The sequence below is a fragment of the Anarhichas minor genome, unplaced genomic scaffold (assembly GCF_050575085.1).
Source record: "Anarhichas minor isolate MPS153535 unplaced genomic scaffold, ASM5057508v1 ptg000058l, whole genome shotgun sequence".
Lineage (NCBI taxonomy): Eukaryota > Metazoa > Chordata > Actinopteri > Perciformes > Anarhichadidae > Anarhichas > Anarhichas minor.
In genome coordinates, this window is record NW_027466504.1 from 5,313,468 (window position 1) to 5,334,867 (window position 21,400).

Below are 21,400 nucleotides of genomic sequence, written 5' to 3' on the forward strand. Positions count from 1 at the left end.
GGATTCAAGGGGCCTCTTGAACTTGGACTTTAAAAGGATTCAAACTGTTTCCATGACCCAAAAAAGTGTTTATGCATTTACTGTATCTTTTTCAAAATGTTTTTATCTTAAAAGAGGCACAAGGCCGAGCTTGTCTGCGTTTTTTTACTCTTACTAATCCCGTAACAGCATCGTATTCTTTTACAGCCTTAGATTCAGTTCCCCCTGCAGTCAATAGTGGAAAAGCTCATGTTTACAGTGCTATTCAAAGAGATGAATTCTCTTTACTCAGTTAATTTACACCCCTGCTCTCTGTCGCCCTCTACTGTCTGCAGACAAACTGTGCCTCTGATGCTATATTTGAGTAAGAATGACAAAGACACCGCGACACCAAATTACTGGAAGGAGGTTTATTTCTTTATCAAAGCAGTTAAAGCAGCATTTCTTTTTTTTGAACACACGGAGCAGTTTCAGTTGGTACAGTAACAAGGCTTCTCACTGATTCCCCCTTAAAAATCCTGCAGCACAATAACATTATGCAAAGCGGGACAGAGAGGAAAAGAGTGGCACAAATCACATCTTCTTCTTAATCGATTTGTTTTCTCAACAGGGCACTGAGTTTCAAAGTGTATCCACAAAGTTAAGACATCTACATTATGGTACAACTCAAGAGCATCCATCGGAACATGGCTGAATAGGAGACATGCTGTTGCTGGTCAAATATTAGCACAAGGCCTAACATTAGAACACATTAAGAAACATGTCGGGAGGGTTTGCAAGTGCGGTCCAACGAGGAAATGATCACCGATACCAAGGAACAAATGTTTAAAAACTGTCGATTAGTATTGGAACTTAAGAGAAAAGCTACGCTTAAATGAACAAAATCTGTTATTATCCACTTGGAGATGATTAACATAATTACACATCCACTTCAGGCCTATGTTGACTCTGGCGGTGTGTAGATTGGTTTAATGAGTCTTTCAAATGACTGAGCCTTTTTTCTTTTTTTTCTTCCCATGAATGGAGACATTCCATGTTTTTAATAATGCAGCAAATTCTGTGTTGGGGTGAAGTGAAAACCTGCCCCAGTTCCAAATCTTCTTCCTTTGCTGCAGTCAGTAACGCAACACTTAACGCACAACGGAGCGTCACACACACACACACACACACACACACACACACACACACACACACACACGAACGCTGACCTCATTCCACTCATCCAGCAAGGGTACGAGCCTGTGTAAGAAGCGTCAAGACAACCTACAGGATGCCAAAATGTACTGCATATCATCTGAAAAATATCATGCCGTCCATATAACACTGGGATTATACGATTTTGTACAGTTTAAAAGTTCACAAAACTCAATGTCCAGAAACGGTCACGCAGGCCAGACTCTGATTTGGACTGTGTCTATAATCAGGTGCGCTGTTACCAAAAGCTTGTGCATGCACAAATCAGCCAGTAAGGCTCGAGCTCCAGGCTTTGGCAAAAACAGGCTTATACTGTAAAGGTACATGCAACAAACAAAAAACTAAAAGAAAAAGCGCAGGGCTCGAGACTATTCAATTCATCATTTATTTTGGCGGACTTGGAAGAGGCCACTTTGTATCCCTTTAAAGAAGCGTCTTAATCTAATCGTAGTGTTTGTAGAGAAATACCTCGACATTTTGGAAAATACATGTATTTGTGTTCTTTTTAAAAGAGTGAGATAAGAAGATGGAGGCCACTCTCGTGTCTGTGCTTTAAGTTCGAAGCTGTGGCTCGGAGGCGACTAGCCTAGCTTAGCAAAAAAATACTGGAAGCAGAGCGACCGCTGTGACCTACAAGACGATGGTCACATGGCCGACGGGAGGAGCCAAGCTAGCACTGATGCTAGCAAGCTTCTGGTCTTTATGTGAAGCAACACCAATCACCTCTCTGCTCCAGCTCTTAACGCACAGACATGACGGTGGTATCCTCCTCATGTCGGTCTTGTAAAAACAACCAATGGATATGCATATTCAGCGTTGCCAGATGGGAAATGTTAAACTATCGTAGCAGTGGCTTAAAATCATTTCGAGGAAAATTATCAGAACCATAAGTTAGTTTTACGACTTTCTGATACACCTACGATGCAGTCTGACAATTTTTGTAATAGCCTACTATTACAAAAGGAAATCACAAGACAGCACGACAGGAAGAATATGTTCATATTTTGCCTGAAAATAAGCTAAGCTAATTGAATAGATGGCTGGAGAGAGGTCACATCAGAAGAGATGCGTAAACGGAGACGTAGGATTCATCTGGAAATGAATTGGAATGAGGCGGCACAGACTAAAACAAACTGCTAATAGCGTCACGATATGGTTAAATCATGGTACATTATAGCACTATGGGTATTATTCGTACAGTCGACAAAATGATCGTACAAATGCGATGGTTATCGTACATCTGGCAACGCTGGGCGCATTTCCCAAAATGTTTAACTATTATGTTAAGGCCCCCCCCCACCTTACCTGAAATAGATACTTTATACATAATCACAATATGATTGTATAAATGATAGCATTTTCACTGGCAGAAGGAACATTGACTTTACGTTATACGGGGAAAAAGAGACAGACACTCACACATTCAAAGTTCCTTAGAAATGGTTATGCAAATGGTAGAAAAGCTTTGGCATATTTTGCCTACAAGTTGTGCCTGCACACTTGGAAAGAAGAGCAGAGCGAAGCAGTGTGAAGCTTCACGCAGCTCTTCCTTTAGTTTGTATGTCGAGTTCGCAGTCCCACATAAAACTGTGGTGAGTTTAAGTTACCTACACTGTATGCTATTTACATGGTTTTCATTGTATTAGGCCTTAGGGTTTTAAGGTGAACCTTTGCTACAAGTTCCAAGGCGCTCAGACTGAGGTCTAACGGTGCCACCTTAAACGTACCACTATCACTGTGGCAGCAATAGACTAGCTCATCTATACAAATTTTTACAAATTTTGAAGTACCGACAGGGCACAGCTACAACATTTAAAGTACAGCCCCGGAACAAGCTCGACAGGGAGATGATCTTCGTGCTAACCAAAGCACTTAAAGAGCTGACGGCGTCTAGAGAAGTGAACGGAGCTTTCTAATAGATTCTTAAGAGACGTGACTGTTGGTGATTGGCATTTACAGTAGTGTTTGAAGACTCTATGAGTCCACACAGAGCACGGGGGCGGGGCTTAAACACTTCATCTTGGTAACCAAATGACAAGCGAATCCTTTCAATCTGATTGCTGTACTGATTTCCCATAACTGATAGTAGCTTATCATCCTAAAAAAAATAAAAGTTAGGAAAAAGAATAGCTGTCTAACACTTAAAGAGGAAAATCAAACTAACATTTTGGCTACAATGTGAGTAACGAATGCTGATTATCGTCAGCAGGCACCACTTTGAACAGGTAGACAACATGAACACTTACTGTAAATGTGTCTGCAACAGGAGGAAGGTTCTCCAGGAGATACAATTGTTCAGAATTAGGGCACACATTACATGAAACAGGGGGGGGGGGGGGACAACATAAAGTGAGTGCCTGCTGCGTGTGCTGAATAATTCACTCGCCCCCGTCAGATTTTGAACGGGGAAGCCGAGAGGGGAGGCGTCTCCGCCAAAACCGCCAACCTCGCGGACCCTATTGCTCGGGATGTCATCATGCTCGTGAACGACACCTCCTAATAGGTAATACCTTATTTGTCATGCTATACCGTAACATTGCATAGAAGTTAGAGCTTACTCTAGGGCGGGGAAATCTCTGTGGAAATCTGCTTTAAGGATGCTACAGGAAAAAAAGAAAAAGGAGGGAAATGGTGGGAGCCATTTTGGGTCCTGCTGTGCGTCAGGCGCCCCCTTGTGTGCGTTCCCTCGGCTCCCGGCTACGACAGAGGACAGAGGAGAGAGTGTATCTATTGGTGTGGCGCAACAACACTGCAGGCCGGCCAGAGAGACCCGCCGCCGCCATCGTCAGCCGCGAGGCGGTGCGGTGCTAGCAGCTGCCGGGGGAGGAGCAGACCGAGCCGCACATGCTCAGTTTGGAGGAGGACTCGGGTTCCGGCTCAGGATCGGGTTCTGGCTCGGGCGCGTCATCGTCAGTGGCCCCGGCCTCCGCCTCTCCGTCGCCGTCCCCGCTGGCATCATCGCCCCCGGGCTCTGGCTGACCCTCCTCCTGACGCCTTTTGAACCTGAGGCAGACGGAGAAACAGACACAGAAACACATATTTAATCACACAACCTGCATGGATATGGATATGCATACCTCTGACTAATTGTAGTCTGGACAGGCAGAAAGAGACAGCGGACTTGAGTCTATTATATAGTACTAATTCCACAAATGATGCCCTCCATTATAAATAGAAGTAAATTGCCATTATTTAGAGCAAAAGGATATAATAAGACTGAAGGATTTCAGAAGCGCTGCAGTGGCACGACCCGGTCAATAATAAATGAGGCAATCATTTAGAGCAGCACGAGCCAATGTTCCTCCCTTTACATTGCAGAGAGGACACATATTCAATGATATATGAGATTATAGGCTGCATTTCTGACGTACTGCGTATATTGTCCTATAAAAGATGAAGATGCTTCGTATTGAGCCACAGCAGGGTGGGCTCTCAAAAGCCATCTTTGATTTACATATCAAAGTCCTTTCATTGAAGGAGCTCGGCTGTTATACAGGTTTGGAAAAAATATTATCGAGACACACTGCATGCTCTATGGTTTTGTTTTTATACCGGACATAATCTATAGTTTGCTGTGTCTCTTCACATACTGCAGCTGATACCGATAAGCTCTTAACTCTCCTCATCTCCTGGCGGTGTATTCTGCACGGCACTGATGCCTCAGGGTACGCTCAGCGTTAGCTCGGCGTTCAGCCACGCTTTAGTTGCCAGCTGCGGTTTAAACGCAGGTGGCATTGGAGGTAGATGTTTGCTTCAAACACTTCAACAATAAAAACATTATTTGTCAACATGCTGAAAAGAAAGTTTTCTTTTCATAAATCGGACCATTATTTCTGGCAGGTCATAATAACAAAGTGCCTTACAATTAAGGAAAAGAGTAACAAAGAAATTCCAATACAACTGGAACGAAAATGAATATTATGACAGCTTTGTTTTATGTTCCCATGCACCCATAAAGACACTCTGGATTTGTTGGTGTAATGCTCGTAATATTTTCAATAGGTTTCCCTCTGTGTTGGTTCATCACTGTGGCTGAACCAACACAGAAAACGTGTGTTTTAGACGGTCGGCTGCTCTTACTTCTCCCGGTTGAAGATCATGAACTCTTGCTGCACCACTTCAAGGCACTCCTGTAGGTAGTCATTCTCCTGCAGGCGGTCAACAAAACAAAACATCATCATCATCATCTTCCACGTCAACCGTGTTATCGCTAAGAAACCTCTCGTCAACGTGACTCAGTCGACTGCATGACCTCTGAGGTGAAAACCTCTTTTCTTCCTCAATTCCCTTTTCCTCCTTCGTTGCTTTTTTTCCAGGAATTGTTTGCGAGCCCTCCTCAAATTGGATGTTTGGCCCGAGACAAAAATAGAAGCTCATATTTCTGAAAGCACTTGAGGCCATGACAACAGCAGTGAAGGTTTCATAATTTAATAATCTTGGTAATAACAGAGTATGGGCACACAAGAGCAGGCGCACACACGCACACACGCACACACACACACACACACACACACACACACACACACATAGCAAGTCTCATAACCCTGCTATTGATAGAGGCACACACTCCTTGCACACGCTGATAAGCGATAACACGTGACGCACACACACAAACAACTGACGTTAATAACACTGATGTCATGATGACTGTCAGATGGGAACGGGCTGCTGCTCATAAATACAGGGAGGCTATCTCCTGTCTGTGGTAAATAACGTCTCAACCAAACAGAACAAGGCAGAGGAGACAACGAGACTCCGGTGCCGTAAATAATTCTGGTCCCAGTATACACAGGCGGGCCCAGGCTTTATCATTTAATAGTTATCGTTCGTCATTTTTAATGTAAAGGCGTCTTCAATTCTTTTGTTAAGAAACATTTACACCGGGGCACCCTACTGTAAATGTATTTTCCCCATTGTTCGGGATGGAACGGAGTAATCACTGTTGGGCCTGAAGCTAACCGATGTTTTCACCATCGGTTAATCCTTGAGGCTATAAAATGTCAGAAGCTAAAAGCAGTATATAGTTGCACTTAAAGAAATATGTCAACATTTTTGGAAACGTCGCTTTCTCGCTGAGAGTTAGAGAGATACAACTCTCACGTCTTTACGGTAAATATTTAGTTGGAACCAGCAGCCAGCTGGCTACGACTAACTAGCTTAGCTTAGCATGAAGACTGAAAACTGTGGGAAACAGCTAGCCTGGCTCCATCCGAATGTAACAACAATCCACCTATCTGCACCTCTAAAGCGCACCAATCCCTACTGGGTATCTTGCTATCTTTCTACCTGAAGTGGAAAAATGACAATGTACCATTTATTCAGTTCACTGAGCCGTTGCCAGGCAACCAGCCTGACTCCAGAAACGTGCTGCTCCCAGCCGAGAAATAGTCTGGCACATAACATAAAGAGCGAGTGTCGATTTCTAAATGGCTTTTAAAAAAAAAAGACAGACATGAGAGTGGTATCGAAACTTTTCATCCAGCTCTTGCCGATAAAGCCCAACTCTCAAAATGTCTAACTATTTATTAAAGGTGCTTAATCCAAAAGTCAGCGCATTAATATAAATATGACTAATGCCAATATGATGACCCAAACATCTTAACTGCAGCCTTTAGAGGTGCTACATTCAAAATGAGCACATTAGTATAGCGGTAAACTACTATTAGCTATGTATGATGTAGTGGTGGTGTAATGTCATTCTGAGCAGAGCGTGACGCCCGTTTGTGCTGCCGGCTCAGCTGCCGCCATGTTGAGAGCCGTGTGGAGGCAGTCCCTCAATCATAGATGTGCTCTGAGTTTTGAACATAGCAGCTTTAAATTTGAAAATCGTTTTGATTTGGTACAATAATTTTGACTTGTATAATGACCTACTGTAATAATCTTATTTGTCCCAAAACAGGAGCAAAATATACAGAATGACAGTGAAGGGGACAATGCTACTTACTTGCCTGTTTGGGAATACGTATGATCTGAAAAGATCCAACTAGTCGGCGTACTTGCAGGATGCCCGCAGCTAGCATGCTTGTACATTAAGTTTCTCTTTATATTCAGTCGCACAATTAGATATTGATTTTGTCTGCTGAGCTGAGAGAATTCACAGCAGCCTAAGGAAAGAAAAGATGCTGTGCTTTGGCTCACTTCCAATCTAAAAATATGCCGTTTTGACAGGAACTGACAGACCGGAGACCGAGATAAACCTGAGCTGCATTGTTATCTGTGAGACCGGTCCTGCCTCCACTGTATCTATGAGTATCCCTCCTATGCGGCAGGTTATAATTTACTCAGACACGGCGCGTGTGCTGGTGTCCTCTCCATATAATCATTTGCTTTTAGCACTCGCGCACTGAAAATCACACTTACCTGATCTGCACAAGCCTACAAAGATCAAATTAACAGTGAAACGGCAAATCATAGCATTATATAATGGGAAATAACCATTTTAAAATGTGACCGAAGCTATAAATAGCACGTTCTGTCGTCAGAGCGAATAAAGGCATTTTGACAGATGCAGGGACATCTTGCATCCCACCTTCATCCTCACAGCTCATACATGAATAAAATGCTTTTAATGCTGCAGCATTTCAGCCTTTTATTGCCCGTATCTAAAGTCAAAATATGAAGATGGTGCAGATTAATCCAATCGGACAAATGTGACCTTTCATTTGAAATATTATTTTTAGAGACACACGTGCATGTACACACAGAGTGGTCCTGTAGTCCAGGACCCATGATGGATTGACATTTGTCTTTCTATTCCAAACCATGTCCGATTTGATGTATTTGTGCAGAGGATGACGTCACTCACAGACTGAGAATCCTTGCTGTTGTCACGAGACCGGTTCTTGGCCAGCCGCTTCTTCTTCTTGTGCAGGGGACGCGACTCCAGGATCATCTCTTCCAGCTCAAAGGTGGGGTCGCAGTGGAGGCGGCCTTTCTGCACAGGGAGGGAGGTGCGCAGGAGATAATTAGAAAATACAAACACTCACACACAGGATCATAAATCAGCTGAGTGCACAAATGCATATGTGCACACTGAGCTGAATAGCACACATGAATGCACTCCCATGTGGACAGAAATGTACTTTAAGTCTGTGTTCACACATTATAGTGGAGTACAACGAAGCGTCAGTTTGTTTTGCATTATTTAGTTGCTACACATGCTCATTACGATCAGCAAACGTTGAAGGAGTGCCAGTGTGTGCTTTTAAGTGTTGTATGTACGTGTGTGTGTGTGTGTGTTGACATCTGATCGCCTCACATTAGGAACAAATCCGGCATCCAACTTCTTCTCGTACACGGCGTCCCAGTTGATGTCAGCGAGGTAGGGAGATGTCTGCATGTCCAACAGGCTGGAGAAACGATGCTCTGGGTTCACCGTCAGTAGCTGGAAGGTAGGGACACACACACACACAGCAATGTCACCTACATCCTGTCACCTTCCGAGTAGCAACATCACCTTTAGAACTTCTAATCCTTCCTGGCCTCCCTGAGACTATCCTGTCATAAAAACTTCCACGTTTGACATATTAGATTTTCAACCATAAACACTGTATAAATTCAGATTGTAGATATTTTTATAGGCAATTCTATTCATTCTCTTTTCCCTGTTTATAAGCATGCACAAGAATATGGAGGACAAAGTGTTATATTAAATAAATGAATTTAAAAAAAGACATTATGGGTGCTGTTGTAATTCAACACAGTACACACCTTAAGTAACCCTTCCTAGCTTAACATAACTATGAATGCTACTTACCGTGCCAGCTAACTAGCTAGGCACAGTTTGCGAGCTTGGGTTATAATAAGCGAAGAGCCAGTGTTAGCCAGCTCCTGTTGCCTACTGCCACCACAGACGCTTTTCTTTCTCAGAGGAACATCTTCAGAATATAAACTCTGCGAAGATAACCAGTTAGCTGCTGCTGCTAACACTGGCTCTTCTCTTTGATGCTGAGAAATAAAACAAGCTATATAGTTAGCTCGCTAGTTGGCCAGCTAGGTAGGAAGCATGTGCAGCTTTGTTAAGTCTTACAATGTTTATTTATTGTGTCTGTGTACTGTGTTTATTTACTGCAGCAGCAACTACTTTGATTTTGTTGTTGCTCTAGCTAACGCGGGCTAACTGGCTACATTTCGCAGCAGTTTTTGACCTTGCTGGTCATGAAAAGGGACATTTTTAAATAAAAGGTGACATGAAATAATTTTAATTTAATTATATTATGCAATAAAAAAAAAGACTTGAAAAAGCAAATTAAAATAAAACGTGTAAAAATTAAAAAATACGTCTAGAAAATCCCGTTATTATGAAATCAGAATAATGAAAAGTATTTCACAATAATTTGAAGGATTTATTCATGCGATTATTTATTCTACAATTACTAATTTTTTAAATATCTGTATTATAATGCTGCCACAAAACAGTAACAGGAATACTGTATAGATTAAAAGCCTTACTGATGAAGTGACCAACAGGGTCCAACAGCCACTCATCAGGTTTCAATCAAAATTGCGATCAAGACAGATGAACGCCACACATGAGTGGAGTTACTTAGTCCAGAGAGGAAACAAAAAGTGGTTGTGTTTTTAATGGAATAGTACCATCTGTTTCATCTCCCTCCTCGGGGTAAACACTGGAAACAATAATGGGTTGTGGCTGCTGTTGTCATGTTAACTCTCATCCTGTGCTTTATTCTCTTCCTTTGATCACAGGTTGATTCGGTTTCCTCCTGCGGGGCCAGTTACGTCTGTCTCGGCGGAGTCCAGACACGGTAATCGATCAGCAGCAGAGCGGAAGAGACCAACGCTCCGTCCAGCACACTCAGTCACTCGGACACAGAGCACACATGCTCACGCCAACAACAACAAAAAAGCCCTTTTAACAAGCAACGTTCTTTCATACGGACTCTAAAATTGTGTCTTCAAATGACTTAAGAAAATACTGCCAGAGGGGAGGAGAAGATTTGTTTCCAGCACCGTTCCACTTGTTGGAATGAGTAAGGTAGATTATTATTTCAGAGAAAAAAGTCTGATTGAGTCAAGAACGTCGCTGAGCAAATTTATTTCCATTTGACGCAAAGGGAGTTATCTCATCCAACTGGCAGATTATCACTTGTAAAACAAGAACAGTTTGAGCGTCAATATGAGGTTAAATTACTTGTTAAGATGCACATTATCAGCAGCAATACACTGGTTGACACACACACACACACACACACACACACACACACAGACAGACACACACACACAGTCTCTTCTGTCAGCCACTTGCTCCGTTTCTGTGCTTCCATCCTTCAGATTCCCATCTGTCGTTTTTCCTCATCCTTTGCCCCGAGGGTCTCGGCTCATCCTCCCTCCCTCCCTCCAGCACCGGTCCCCCTACAGTACCTGCATCCTCTGTTCCTGTGGCTTCAGTGCTTTTTACTTCAACATGTAACCCAAAACCACCTCTATACCCCCTGCTCTCCCTCCCTCCTCTTTCCAGGGACGACCATCTGTGTCCAGGCAGAGGAGTCAGGGTTCAATTTATTTAAACAAAAATGCAACCTGAATTTCAGTAAATTAGGATATATGGAGATATATATATATATATATATACTGCAATTTGCATTCCACATCCCTTCATGAATTTATTTTTCCTATTTATTTACAGTATGTTCAGGCACAGCCAGCCACATTTAAGACTCATTGATATGATTGTTGTCTTTGTTAATGAATTGATTAATCGTCTTGTACATAAAATATGAGCAAAAGGCTAATCGCAATTTCCTTAAGTCAAAGGTGATGACTTCAAATTGCTTGTTTTGTCAAACGAACAGTTTAAAATTCAAAGACATACAATTTACTATTACAGAAGACCAAGCGAAGCAACACAAGTTGGAGGTAGGGAAAGTTTGGGATTTGTGCTTCAATGTTTTTTTTCTTTTTTCTGTCAATTGACTGATCGTTTTAGCTCAAAGATATTTTATGATATTCGGAGTAAAATAAGTCCGCTTTAGCCACCTAACAACAGGCACATTTGTCAAATGAAAAAAATATCTTCCACAAATCAAGAATATAATATCATGAGTTAAAAGAGACTGACATGTTATATGTTCATGGGCATCTCTGGCTGTGTTCATTCAATCGAAGAAGTTCCTCTTAATCTAAGGGACATTCACCACTTGTATTGGCGACGTAAAATCGACGTCTTAATCACTCCCCTATCTCATGATACTTATCTCTCAGTGGGAACAGATTTCCAGGTTTTAAAATAATGAGGTGATAAAACTATCTAAATGACAGAGCTGAACGTGAACGGTACCCCGCTGTGTCCGGCTTACCTTCCTCAAGAGGGAAACCAGGTCCTTGGGCCAGGCCGGGCTGTACTGGACACTGACTGTACTGAAGAGCTGAATCAGGGACTCCACAGAGTTACTGGCGTGGATGTCATAGGGCCTCTGGTGTGGAAACAGGATGAAAACAAAGAGGAAAAATACACAGGTGAGGATGAATGAATGCATGAATGAAGGCAAGTTCAGTTTTGCAACCCCACAAGATGAAAACTCCCCATGATGCCTCACCCATCCACGCAGCACTTCGAAGATCGTCACCCCTAGTGACCACCAGTCTACATCATTGGCGTAGCCCGTCCCCCCGCTTACGAAAGACTGGAAGATCTCTGGGGCTGAAAGCACAAACGGAGAACCACTTCTGGATCAGTAAAAAGCTTTTCAAACCGCTGCCTGTACATGTGGTAAAAAAAAAAAGGAAAGAAAGTGTTCCTTTGCTAAATGTCAACAGAAATTGTTCATCTTCCCTCAGCTGTGCAGTGTAATCACAAGACAAGACGGGACATTTTTGCCTCAGCTTTTACACAAATAGACACGAGGTCTGTCATTTCTCTTTCATTTAATTTACACGAGTGCCTCTTTGGTGATGATGAGTAAGCAGAAATATGTTTAGAAAATCAGCAGTCTGGCACCTCCTCACAGCAGTATCTTATTTGAACACAGTGCATCTACCATAAGCTTGGCTCATGCTCACAGTTAACTATTCACATTTTATCGAGGTTGTTTTCTACCCAACAATGTCAGAAACAGTCTAATGTCTAGTGTAAAGGTACATCAATTCTCCTCTGCCAAGAATACACAGCAGCCTTATTCTTTTAACCTTCCTTTTGTCCAATAGGGACATTTATTTGCACAAAGCAGTCCGACATGAGGACATGAGTTGACACGGTGGTTGTGATGCGGCAGCAAAGTGAAGTTACCCATGTAGGGCTTGGTTCCAGCTAAGGCTGTGGCTCTCTCTCCATCCTTTATTATTGTTGCTATGTTGAAATCCGTGAGGTGAGCGTGACCTGAGAAGAAGCAACCACAAAATTCATCGATTAGAACAACATTTTAAAATTTATAAAAATGATATTTTTTATTTCTTAAGACGTGTCTCTGAACACATACAAAGGACACATTTCAATGGAGAAGAAAAGAAAATGAAATGAATGACAACATCTGACATTTCAGTGGTTTTGTGTTCCCTGACTCCTCTGGCCTTGTTACCGTTGTGCCTCATTAGTAGCCTCCAGTGTCTCATTCCTGTCTGTGTACTTTGCACTTAAAAGGTTTTGGCTATCCACTTTTCCCTGATCACAAAGACACTTAGAAACAGGACTAAACACTTAGAGGTAGATATCAGAACTTCAACTGAATGTTGTTTTAGAAAAACGCATTACGGACATATTTATATATCTAACCTTTATCTATTATAATTTAGATCTTTTGCAAGAAAACCTCATTACAGCATAAGAAATAAGAAAGTCGATAAGACACAACCAGTCAAACACAGGCACAATCAAACAGCATCATGAACAAAAACATTTCTAAAGAGGTTCAAAATTACAAGTTAAAGTCCATCCAATGGGATGAAATGTTGAAGTTTAGAAGTCCTTTGTCATTTATTCCATTTATATGGTGCAAAAAGGTGAAAGGCGGTCTTCCTGAGTATTTACTGGTGGGGTATCAAGAGTTCTGGGATCTGCTCTGATGTACAGTAGTTTTTAACTGCAGAAGAGATGTAATATAGTGAGGCAGCTTTAGTAGGATACATTGATAAACTAAAACAATATAGTGATGGTGATAGGGAAGTGACACACACGGATAGAAGAAAGATACATTCTAAAATAGAATTACGGGTTCTTGAGAATAAAACACATTTTATCAGCATTCAGTACAAGTTTGAGGGTGTTTGAAGAGCGTTAAAAGCATACTGTTATATTGACATGGCTTAAGGTGGAGAAGAGCCATGTACATACAAGATTGTATCGTCTGCATAGAAACGGATATCATAAGTCTGTGGTTCCCCCTTGGTTATTAAAATGGAGGTTGTTGTGAGACCATCAGCACTGTACAGATTGGCTGTGTTCTACCAGACATGTAATCATGAAACAAGTTCTGAGAAAGATATTTAAACGTTTATTTTCCCTTCCTATCCAGGTAGGCTAAAAATAAATGTGGAGTATTATTTAACCCATGTTTGCTGCACACACACAGTCACACAACGCAAACAGTTGACATCCTTACCTTGCTCATCCAACAGGATATTGTCTGGCTTCACATCTCTAAAGGAGAAATGACAGGCACACATATCAAAGAAGATTTACCACATAAAACATGTTAATACAGAAAAACAGCCTAATGTTATGTCATAAACGAGGCAAACAGGTCAGGTTTTCATCCAATGGTGGCTTCATTTTTAACAGAATTCATGTGCATATTCATTCACTACTGTAATAATAATATTACTAGTATGTGGCGACACGACACACCCCCTGAGATCATTTTGGGGATTAACATACTTAGCAGTGGCAGACTGCGAGACAGAAGGTTAAAATAATCAACCGGTTAGGTGAAATAATTACGAATGATGGCGAGTTACGTTAAGAGGAAAAATGCGGTAGCTCACATATATAATGCAACAAATATTTTGTGGTGTTTGGACTATTTATCAAATTTGCAGCATTTCCACGATATGTTTTTTTTTTTGCCTGAATTATTAGATTTTTGCATATTTAACGTGCATGAAAATAGGTGGATGAAACTCATTGAATTGTTGCAATTAGTAAAAGTGTTTCAGATTTAGGGTGCTTGCTAAACGCCTAATTTGTTCCTGTAGCTCTTAATCCCAAACATACTCAAGTCCTACAGTTTGTGGTCGGGTAGGAGAGGCTGGCATTAGATATGTACGGTAGGTGTGGACGTGAAAGCCTGCAGGAGGTGTTTGTAGGCTCGTGCATGTGCGAATTATCGTACATGTTGGTGCAACAGGGGGAGAACACTTTCATTTCCTGCGTTTCAAACACAGACCATCACCAATCCCCCTGGAGGCTCTCGCAGGTTTGTCTGCACATGCTTATTACACCGGGCAACCCATGCAACGGAAGGACACATCCGGGCGCGCGTGCGCGCACACACACACACACACACACACACACACACACACACACACACACACACACACACACACATCTGGACATTTCCCAGTCCCTGCAAGCTCTCCACAGGCAATTAACAGAGCGCACACAGCTTATTTAATTATGCCAACGCGTCACGCAGGTGTGGAGAATACACACACACGGTCCGCAGAGAGTGTCTACACTTCCCGTAGGACGCATTTGCTCGCCGTGGCTGGCTATGCAACGCTAAACTGATGCTAATATCATCTGCCAAAATTCTTAGAGGGGAGTGGTGGAGGTGGTGGTGGTGGTGGTGGGGGGGGGGGGGGGGGTCTGATCCAGCACTACAAGGCTGAAGGGAAATGCTTCCAAATGGAAATGCTTACAAGTTCACAGGAGGAAGCCCGATCGGAGTGCCAGCCACAGCACCCTGCCATTTTGTTTGATGTACAAAAAATTCACTTAACGTTTCACTCATTTCGCAGCGAGCTCGGAAACACCGATCCAACATGAAACGGCATGAAAGTGAATTCTCATTTTGTACAGGAAGAAATCCCCCCCATGTGTGAGCAGCTTCAATATGTTGAGTGCACGATGAAGACACACGAAGCAGCTCGGTGGTCTGCGCAGAGAGGAGGAGAGGGACTCTCTCCACTTTTACTTCCCTTCTTCTCATCGGACCAGTTTTACCTCCTTGGGCACGGTGGCAGCTGACTGTTGCTAGGAGACCGGAGACCCTCTCTTCCTTCAGTTGGTGCAACTAAATAATTGTATAGTATTCTCCTGTCAAAAACTTACAGGGTGGAACAAAATTGTAGAGCTGGGGACGGCCACGGATACCCAGGGATTGGATTACGGCTCTGGGAGCAGACACAATTGTGTCAAAGGCAGAACAGTCGATGTCAAGGAGAGGGTGGAAAAACATTGGGATAAAAAAAAAAAAAGAAGCAGAACCTGTCACCTAATACTAACGGCAGTTCTGAAGTCCTTCGTCTTTTCCAACTAGACTAGGAAAAAGAAAGAGACACCTGTCGTGTCGTGAAACGTGGGAGAGTGACGGACCCTTTAAAATTAGCGTCACACGCGCGTGTGATGTTACATCATGCATGTGGAACACAGGAGAGTTATGAGATGACAGGTGACTCACATGCAGGTGGACACAAACAAACAGCTTCCTGCCGATACACCTAGTCGGGAATATGTAGGACGAAGTGCACATGTAAAAATGTGTTTTTATGAATCTGGATTACTTTGCTTTTAATTAGAGGAATCCTTTTTTGTCAGAGAAGAACATTTATACAACTAACTATCAATGAGTCTTGATGGAGTCTTGTCGTCGCAACCAGTGTAACGCTCATAGCCTCTGCTGCTCGCCTGCTCACCCACTCCTGCTCCCGTGATCACATCACCCCTGTTCTCCAGAATCTCCACTGGCTCCTCGTCCCAGAACGGATCCAATACAAAGTCCTTCTCCTCACTCATAAAGCCCTCCACAATCAGGCCCCCTCCTGCCTCACCGACCTGCTCCACCACCACACTCCATCCCGTCGGCTCCGCTCCTCTGATGCCAACCTCCTGTCTCCTCCACTCAGGACCAAGCACCGGACACTTCTCCATAGCTGACCCCTCCCTCTGGAACTCTCTCCCCAAACACATCCGAGACCGCACTGACCTTTCCATGTTCGAATCACAAATCAAAACCCACCTTTTCAGAACTGCTTTTACTGTGTGACGAATGTGTGTTCTATGTTTGTATAGCTTTTTAATGATGATTTTAATGTTTGCAAAGTGTCTTTGAGAATTTTGAAAAGCGCTACATAAATAAATTATAAAATTATTATTATTATTATTATAGCCAAGATATAGTTCAGCAACAAGTTCAAGTTTTTTGTTTCTACACTTTTGTCCCGGATTTAGGACGGATTAGACAAAGAAGAGATAACATACAAATGAATGAGTTCTAGAGGTGCTGGTGAGTATTTTCTACCTTTGAGTAAAAGAGAGCCGGGCTAGCCGTTTCCCCCCCGGTTACCGACATTATGCTAAGCTAACATGGCTCCAGTTTTATAGTTAACCCTCAGCCAAAAAGTGAAAATTTCCCAAAGTATTCCTTTTAACAATTATGCTTTGCTTCTTCTTATTATTTACAATTTCTTCTTTTTACTATTTGTCTTTATTCTGTCAAACACAAATGTGTTCTGATGAACACATTTGCAGGCATAGTGCGTAATAAGTTATGTTTTTATTGTTACCATGCTAAACGTGTAAGTACATCAGATAACACAGGTATGCTTCACTGTCACACAGACAGACACACATGCACACAGTCGTGTTTTAATGCCTTTTGGGGACATTACATTGACTTCCATTCATTTCCTGGAGACTTAGACTAACCCTAACCATAACCAGCCTCATCCCAATCCTAACCCTAATCTTAACCTAAACCGAACATTAATTTAATCCTAACCTTACCCTAATCTTAAACCAAGTCTCCACCCCTAAAATGATGGGGATGTGCATTTTGTTCCCCATTTTGCCTTCAAAAGGAAGGCGAGTCCTCACAATGTGACTGTGTCATAGGATTTATGTCCCCACAAGTCGGGTAAAACCCAAACACACACACACACACACACACACACAGCACACAGTTGTTTGAAGGAAGAAGTGCAGCCCAAATGAGGTTTGGAACAAGGTTCAAACCGTTCTTCAGCCATCTGTGGCTCTAAATCTGCAGTCTGCAGGGATCCGGCTCTTTCACTTACTGGACTGCACAGACACATACTGCTGCGCTCAGCATATTTGGACAAAGAGCCGCGGACAGCTTGTCCCACCCTGGTTGAAGATGATGGATGGTAACAATTACGGGAACAAACATTAGGGCTATCTTTATACATAGAAAGTAACGGAAATAAAAACAGGGATCCCGAGTGCCGAGATAAGGTAATACCTGCAGCCCACACCGGGACTCGATGGAAAAGCCTTCAGACAGAGGGCTTGCATTGGCTCCCTTTGCCTGTTTGTTATATTTCTCAGTCTCATTTTTAACCTCTAGATAGAAGATAACAAACACAGTCATCCGTACACTGTAAATCGTGGCGAGTAGGTTAAAATGGTGCTAAATAATCTATATAAAATATAGAGGGCACCTGGTCCAACAATAAAAGCATGACTAACCCTTTCTACTACCCGTTCTGAAGCTGCAGGGCACCGTGCACTTCTCTGGAACAATAATGGAGTGTCATCTGAGCGGGCGTGATCCTAACCGGCGAGGTCGAAACAGGCGAGATTGGTTAAGAGGACACGATGAAGGTGGGTATAAATATATACTGTATATACAGTGGGTACGGAAAGTATTCAGACCCCTTTAAATTTTTCACTCTTTGTTTCATTGCAGCCATTTGCTAAAATCAAAAAAGTTAATTTTATTTCTCATTAATGTACACTCAGCACCCCATCTTGACAGAAAAAACAGAAATGTAGAAATTTGTGACCATTCTCGACTGGCCCAGCCAGAGCCCTGACCTAAACCCAATTGAGCATCTCTGGAGAGACCTGAAAACGGCTGTCCACCAACGTTCACCATCCAACCTGACGGAACTGGAGAGGATCTGCAAGGAAGAATGGCAGAGGATCCCCAAATCCAGGTGTGAAAAACTTGTTGCATCATTCCCAAGAAGACTCATGGCTGTACTAGCTCAAAAGGGTGCTTCTATTCAATACTGAGCAAAGGGTCTGAATACTTATGACCATGTGATATTTCAGTTTTTCTTTTTTAATAAATTTGCAAAAATTTCTACATTTCTGTTTTTTTCTGTCAAGATGGGGTGCTGAGTGTACATTAATGAGAAATAAAATGAACTTTTTTGATTTTAGCAAATGGCTGCAATGAAACAAAGAGTGAAAAATTTAAAGGGGTCTGAATACTTTCCGTACCCACTGTATATACTTGAGTCATGTTTACAACCTGAAGAACTGCACATAGAGCTAGTTAGAAAGGCACTGTGACCTTGTGGTTCTGAACGCTTACACAAAGGTAAAAGCTTAGTGTCGTGTTCTCTCTGGAATAGAGAGGAGAGAGAACGCACTTGCGCGAGTGACGGTGTAAAGAAAAGACCCTTGACATTTCCCTTGAATTAATTTTGGAGTTGATACATTCATAAATCACCAATAATAACGCTGCGAGCTGGAGAAGCAGAACACACTGAAGGAAACCTCTTGAATACTAAAAGTTAGAGACAAGACCTTGAGTTGATATTCAGAGTGCTTTGAACTGAAACTGAGGTTTAGTACATTTGATGAAACAAAGCATAATGATGTAATGGCCTGACACTGGTGCTTTGGGTGTGTATCTGGAAAGTGCTGCGAGTGGTACTTTAATTAGGTTATTTGAATGTAACGTGTCTGTCTCTCTCTGATCTGCTGTTTTGAAGATTTAACCAAAACCCAGAAAACAAGACGTCTGGTCCCACATTGGGTGTGTCATTGTATTCGATGTGCGAGTCATTTTATTCAAAGTGAAACACCAGGTACCTAGAAGAGGCCATGCTAGTAGGGCCGCCGTGATGTCAGATTTTCCCTGCACGATTAGTCACCACAAGAATCTGTGATGACAATATTATCGCGATATCTAAAGAGAATTTGAAAACAGAAGAATAATGCTCAGTTTAATTGATCTTTAACTTTGTTTATTGTGCATTTTGTCTCTTTTTTTGGCAAATGGGTTACACACAAAATATGAGTGTCGGGAGGTGGGGAGAGTCGGTAACCATAACTGTACAAAAGCGTGGTTATTATTCATGGTAACATATGTGATATCAATATTCCATTTTTAAAATGTAAAGGTTGTCGCCAGTACCGGTATGTTGCAACACTCCAACATGCTACCTTGACTTTTGCCTATGAAACCCATGATTGTGAGAGAATTGTTGGCATTACATAGCAAACAGTTGTTTGCAGATGGAGTTGGTGAACATTATAGAGGGAGTTTTGGAGTTTCAGGGAATGCTGATGTTCAAAACAGTTCCAAAGCAAATGATCAAACTTTCCACATGTCTGTGTTTGAAGTTATACAGTTTTTAAAAATGGCCGGTTTTTTTTCTCTAGGTAGTCGACAGTAAAGACAGGAAAGACTAGAGAAAGATATGTTTTTTTGAATATGTATATATATCCGCAAAAGGGCATGGAAGCTGTGGGAGACCTTTGAATTGAGGAAATTAAAAAAAGATGAACGCGTACCTATGGATGATGTGCTGGTTCTGCAGGTAGTCGAGCGCCAGTGTCATCTCACAGAGGTAGAGTTTGACAGCGTCCTCGCTGAACTGGACGCTCTGCTGCAGGTGGTAGCGCAGATCTCCTCCCAGCAGGAGGTCCACCACCATGAACATGTCCTCCTCGTCCTGGAAGGAGTACCTGGGACCAGGGGGGGGGAGAGAGACACGGCGCTCACTCACTGTCCAGTGTGGAAAGAAAACACGTGGCAAGACTGAGCACACAAACACATAGTGTATAGGGGCTTGTGTGCTCTAGCAAGCAGTACACAAAGTACGTTACGCGTTAAAACATCTGCAGACACACATGCATGTTTGTAGAAACAACGAGGACAAAGGCCATGCCTACGAGCAACCGCAGTAAAACACGACATATTCATGCATCTGTCTCTGTCTCGTACCTAAATACCTTCGTATCAGCAACCTTTCTGCATAACGCATAGTTATATATGTCAATGTATGCTCAAGATGGTTTCTGCATGGGTGTGCACTTCCTAGCAGGCTCTGAACACGCACAATGGACGGATTGTTATCCTGACATAATGCCACGTCATTGAATGAAATGTGAAACCGGAAGAAAGTGGCTGTCGAGTTAAATCTTGACAACAGCCCATCTTTGCATGAAGCGACTTAATTCAAAGAACTGCTCGTGGTCCGCTAAACATTTTTGTCAATCAGGCTTAGTAATCATGCGTGTCAAATTAAAACACAGCCGCTCAGTGATCTGGGTGGGGATTTGTAACACTCCACTCCACAATTTTTGCCCCCGACACTGAACAAAAACATTAAGCCACACGGGTGAACAAACCGCTTATTTTTTTTGTAACGGAATCTAATTTCTCATCTAAGAAAAAGAGCAGAATAATATCTTAATAGGCCCCCCGTGTCAATTTACACCGAAGGGAAAACAAACCCAGCCTTATTGGTTTCTTCTATTAAACTCGGCTTTAATGTTGTCGCTGCTGAGACAATCCTTTATTTTCCCATTAAAGCTCCGATACTGTGCCAATATTACTTTTTTTTTTATAGCTGCGGGTTCCCTCCGTGTGTCTTCAGGCTTGGCCCCGAACACTCTGGGAGATTGTGATTAGACCTATTCAGGTGCCTGCCTCTCTATAAGTAAGAAATGGAGCCTGTGTTTGCTGCAGAGAGAAAATCATTTCATCTCTTCCACGGATTGGCGGTTTTGCCACAGAAGAAAGAAAAACAAAAAAAAACATTTGCAGAACTGTTGGGTCTTTGTTCTTCTCCTAAAACACTGCGTAGATTAATTGATGAAAGGGGCTTCGACTTTCATGTGATGGGATAGATAATGGCCGGAAAGCACACTCTACCGACTCTGCGAACACAAAGAGAACACATCTAGCTTTGTATTACCATCAAAAAGTTTTCTGAACAAGACTCCCACATTTCCTCTTTCTCATTACACTCCCTGCCACCACTATGGTAAGCATGCACTCAATAGGAAATGACAGAAGAGCCACCTACATCATGGCACAGTAAACCAACCTGCCCCTTCAAAGATCAGCCTCAC

The 21,400-nt window shown here is 42.4% G+C and overlaps 1 protein-coding gene and 1 long non-coding RNA gene across 11 annotated transcripts in view; one reads left to right on the forward strand and one right to left on the reverse strand.

Moving 5' to 3' along the window:
• Window positions 1-374: 374 nt before the first annotated feature.
• Window positions 375-21,400, reverse strand: part of stk32c (serine/threonine kinase 32C) — a 108,733-nt gene continuing 87,707 nt past the window's right edge. For 5 of the 6 annotated variants that reach the window (XM_076076591.1, XM_076076590.1, XM_076076592.1 and 2 more), the window contains 9 exons: window positions 19,835-20,008; window positions 13,728-13,765; window positions 12,419-12,508; window positions 11,730-11,833; window positions 11,490-11,606; window positions 8,432-8,557; window positions 7,979-8,107; window positions 5,254-5,321; window positions 375-4,176 (listed from right to left, as the gene is read on the reverse strand). In XM_076076591.1, the coding sequence (XP_075932706.1) occupies window positions 3,981-4,176; window positions 5,254-5,321; window positions 7,979-8,107; window positions 8,432-8,557; window positions 11,490-11,606; window positions 11,730-11,833; window positions 12,419-12,508; window positions 13,728-13,765; window positions 19,835-20,008 (1,042 nt within the window). In that variant the 3' untranslated portion in view covers window positions 375-3,980. Of the gene's footprint in view, window positions 4,177-5,253; window positions 5,322-7,978; window positions 8,108-8,431; window positions 8,558-11,489; window positions 11,607-11,729; window positions 11,892-12,418; window positions 12,509-13,727; window positions 13,766-19,834; window positions 20,009-21,400 lie in introns of those variants that run through there. The other variant, XR_012947502.1, reaches the window with a different exon arrangement.
• On the forward strand, window positions 5,884-12,693 carry LOC142932632 (uncharacterized). Of its 5 annotated transcripts, XR_012947505.1 has the most exons (5): window positions 5,884-7,197; window positions 7,342-7,442; window positions 7,962-8,081; window positions 8,437-8,564; window positions 9,880-12,693. It is a non-coding gene; the product is annotated as an uncharacterized LOC142932632 (long non-coding RNA). The 5 variants fall into 5 exon arrangements; XR_012947507.1 differs by having other exon boundaries at window positions 5,884-8,081; window positions 9,880-10,168; window positions 10,465-12,693; XR_012947504.1 differs by having other exon boundaries at window positions 5,884-7,442.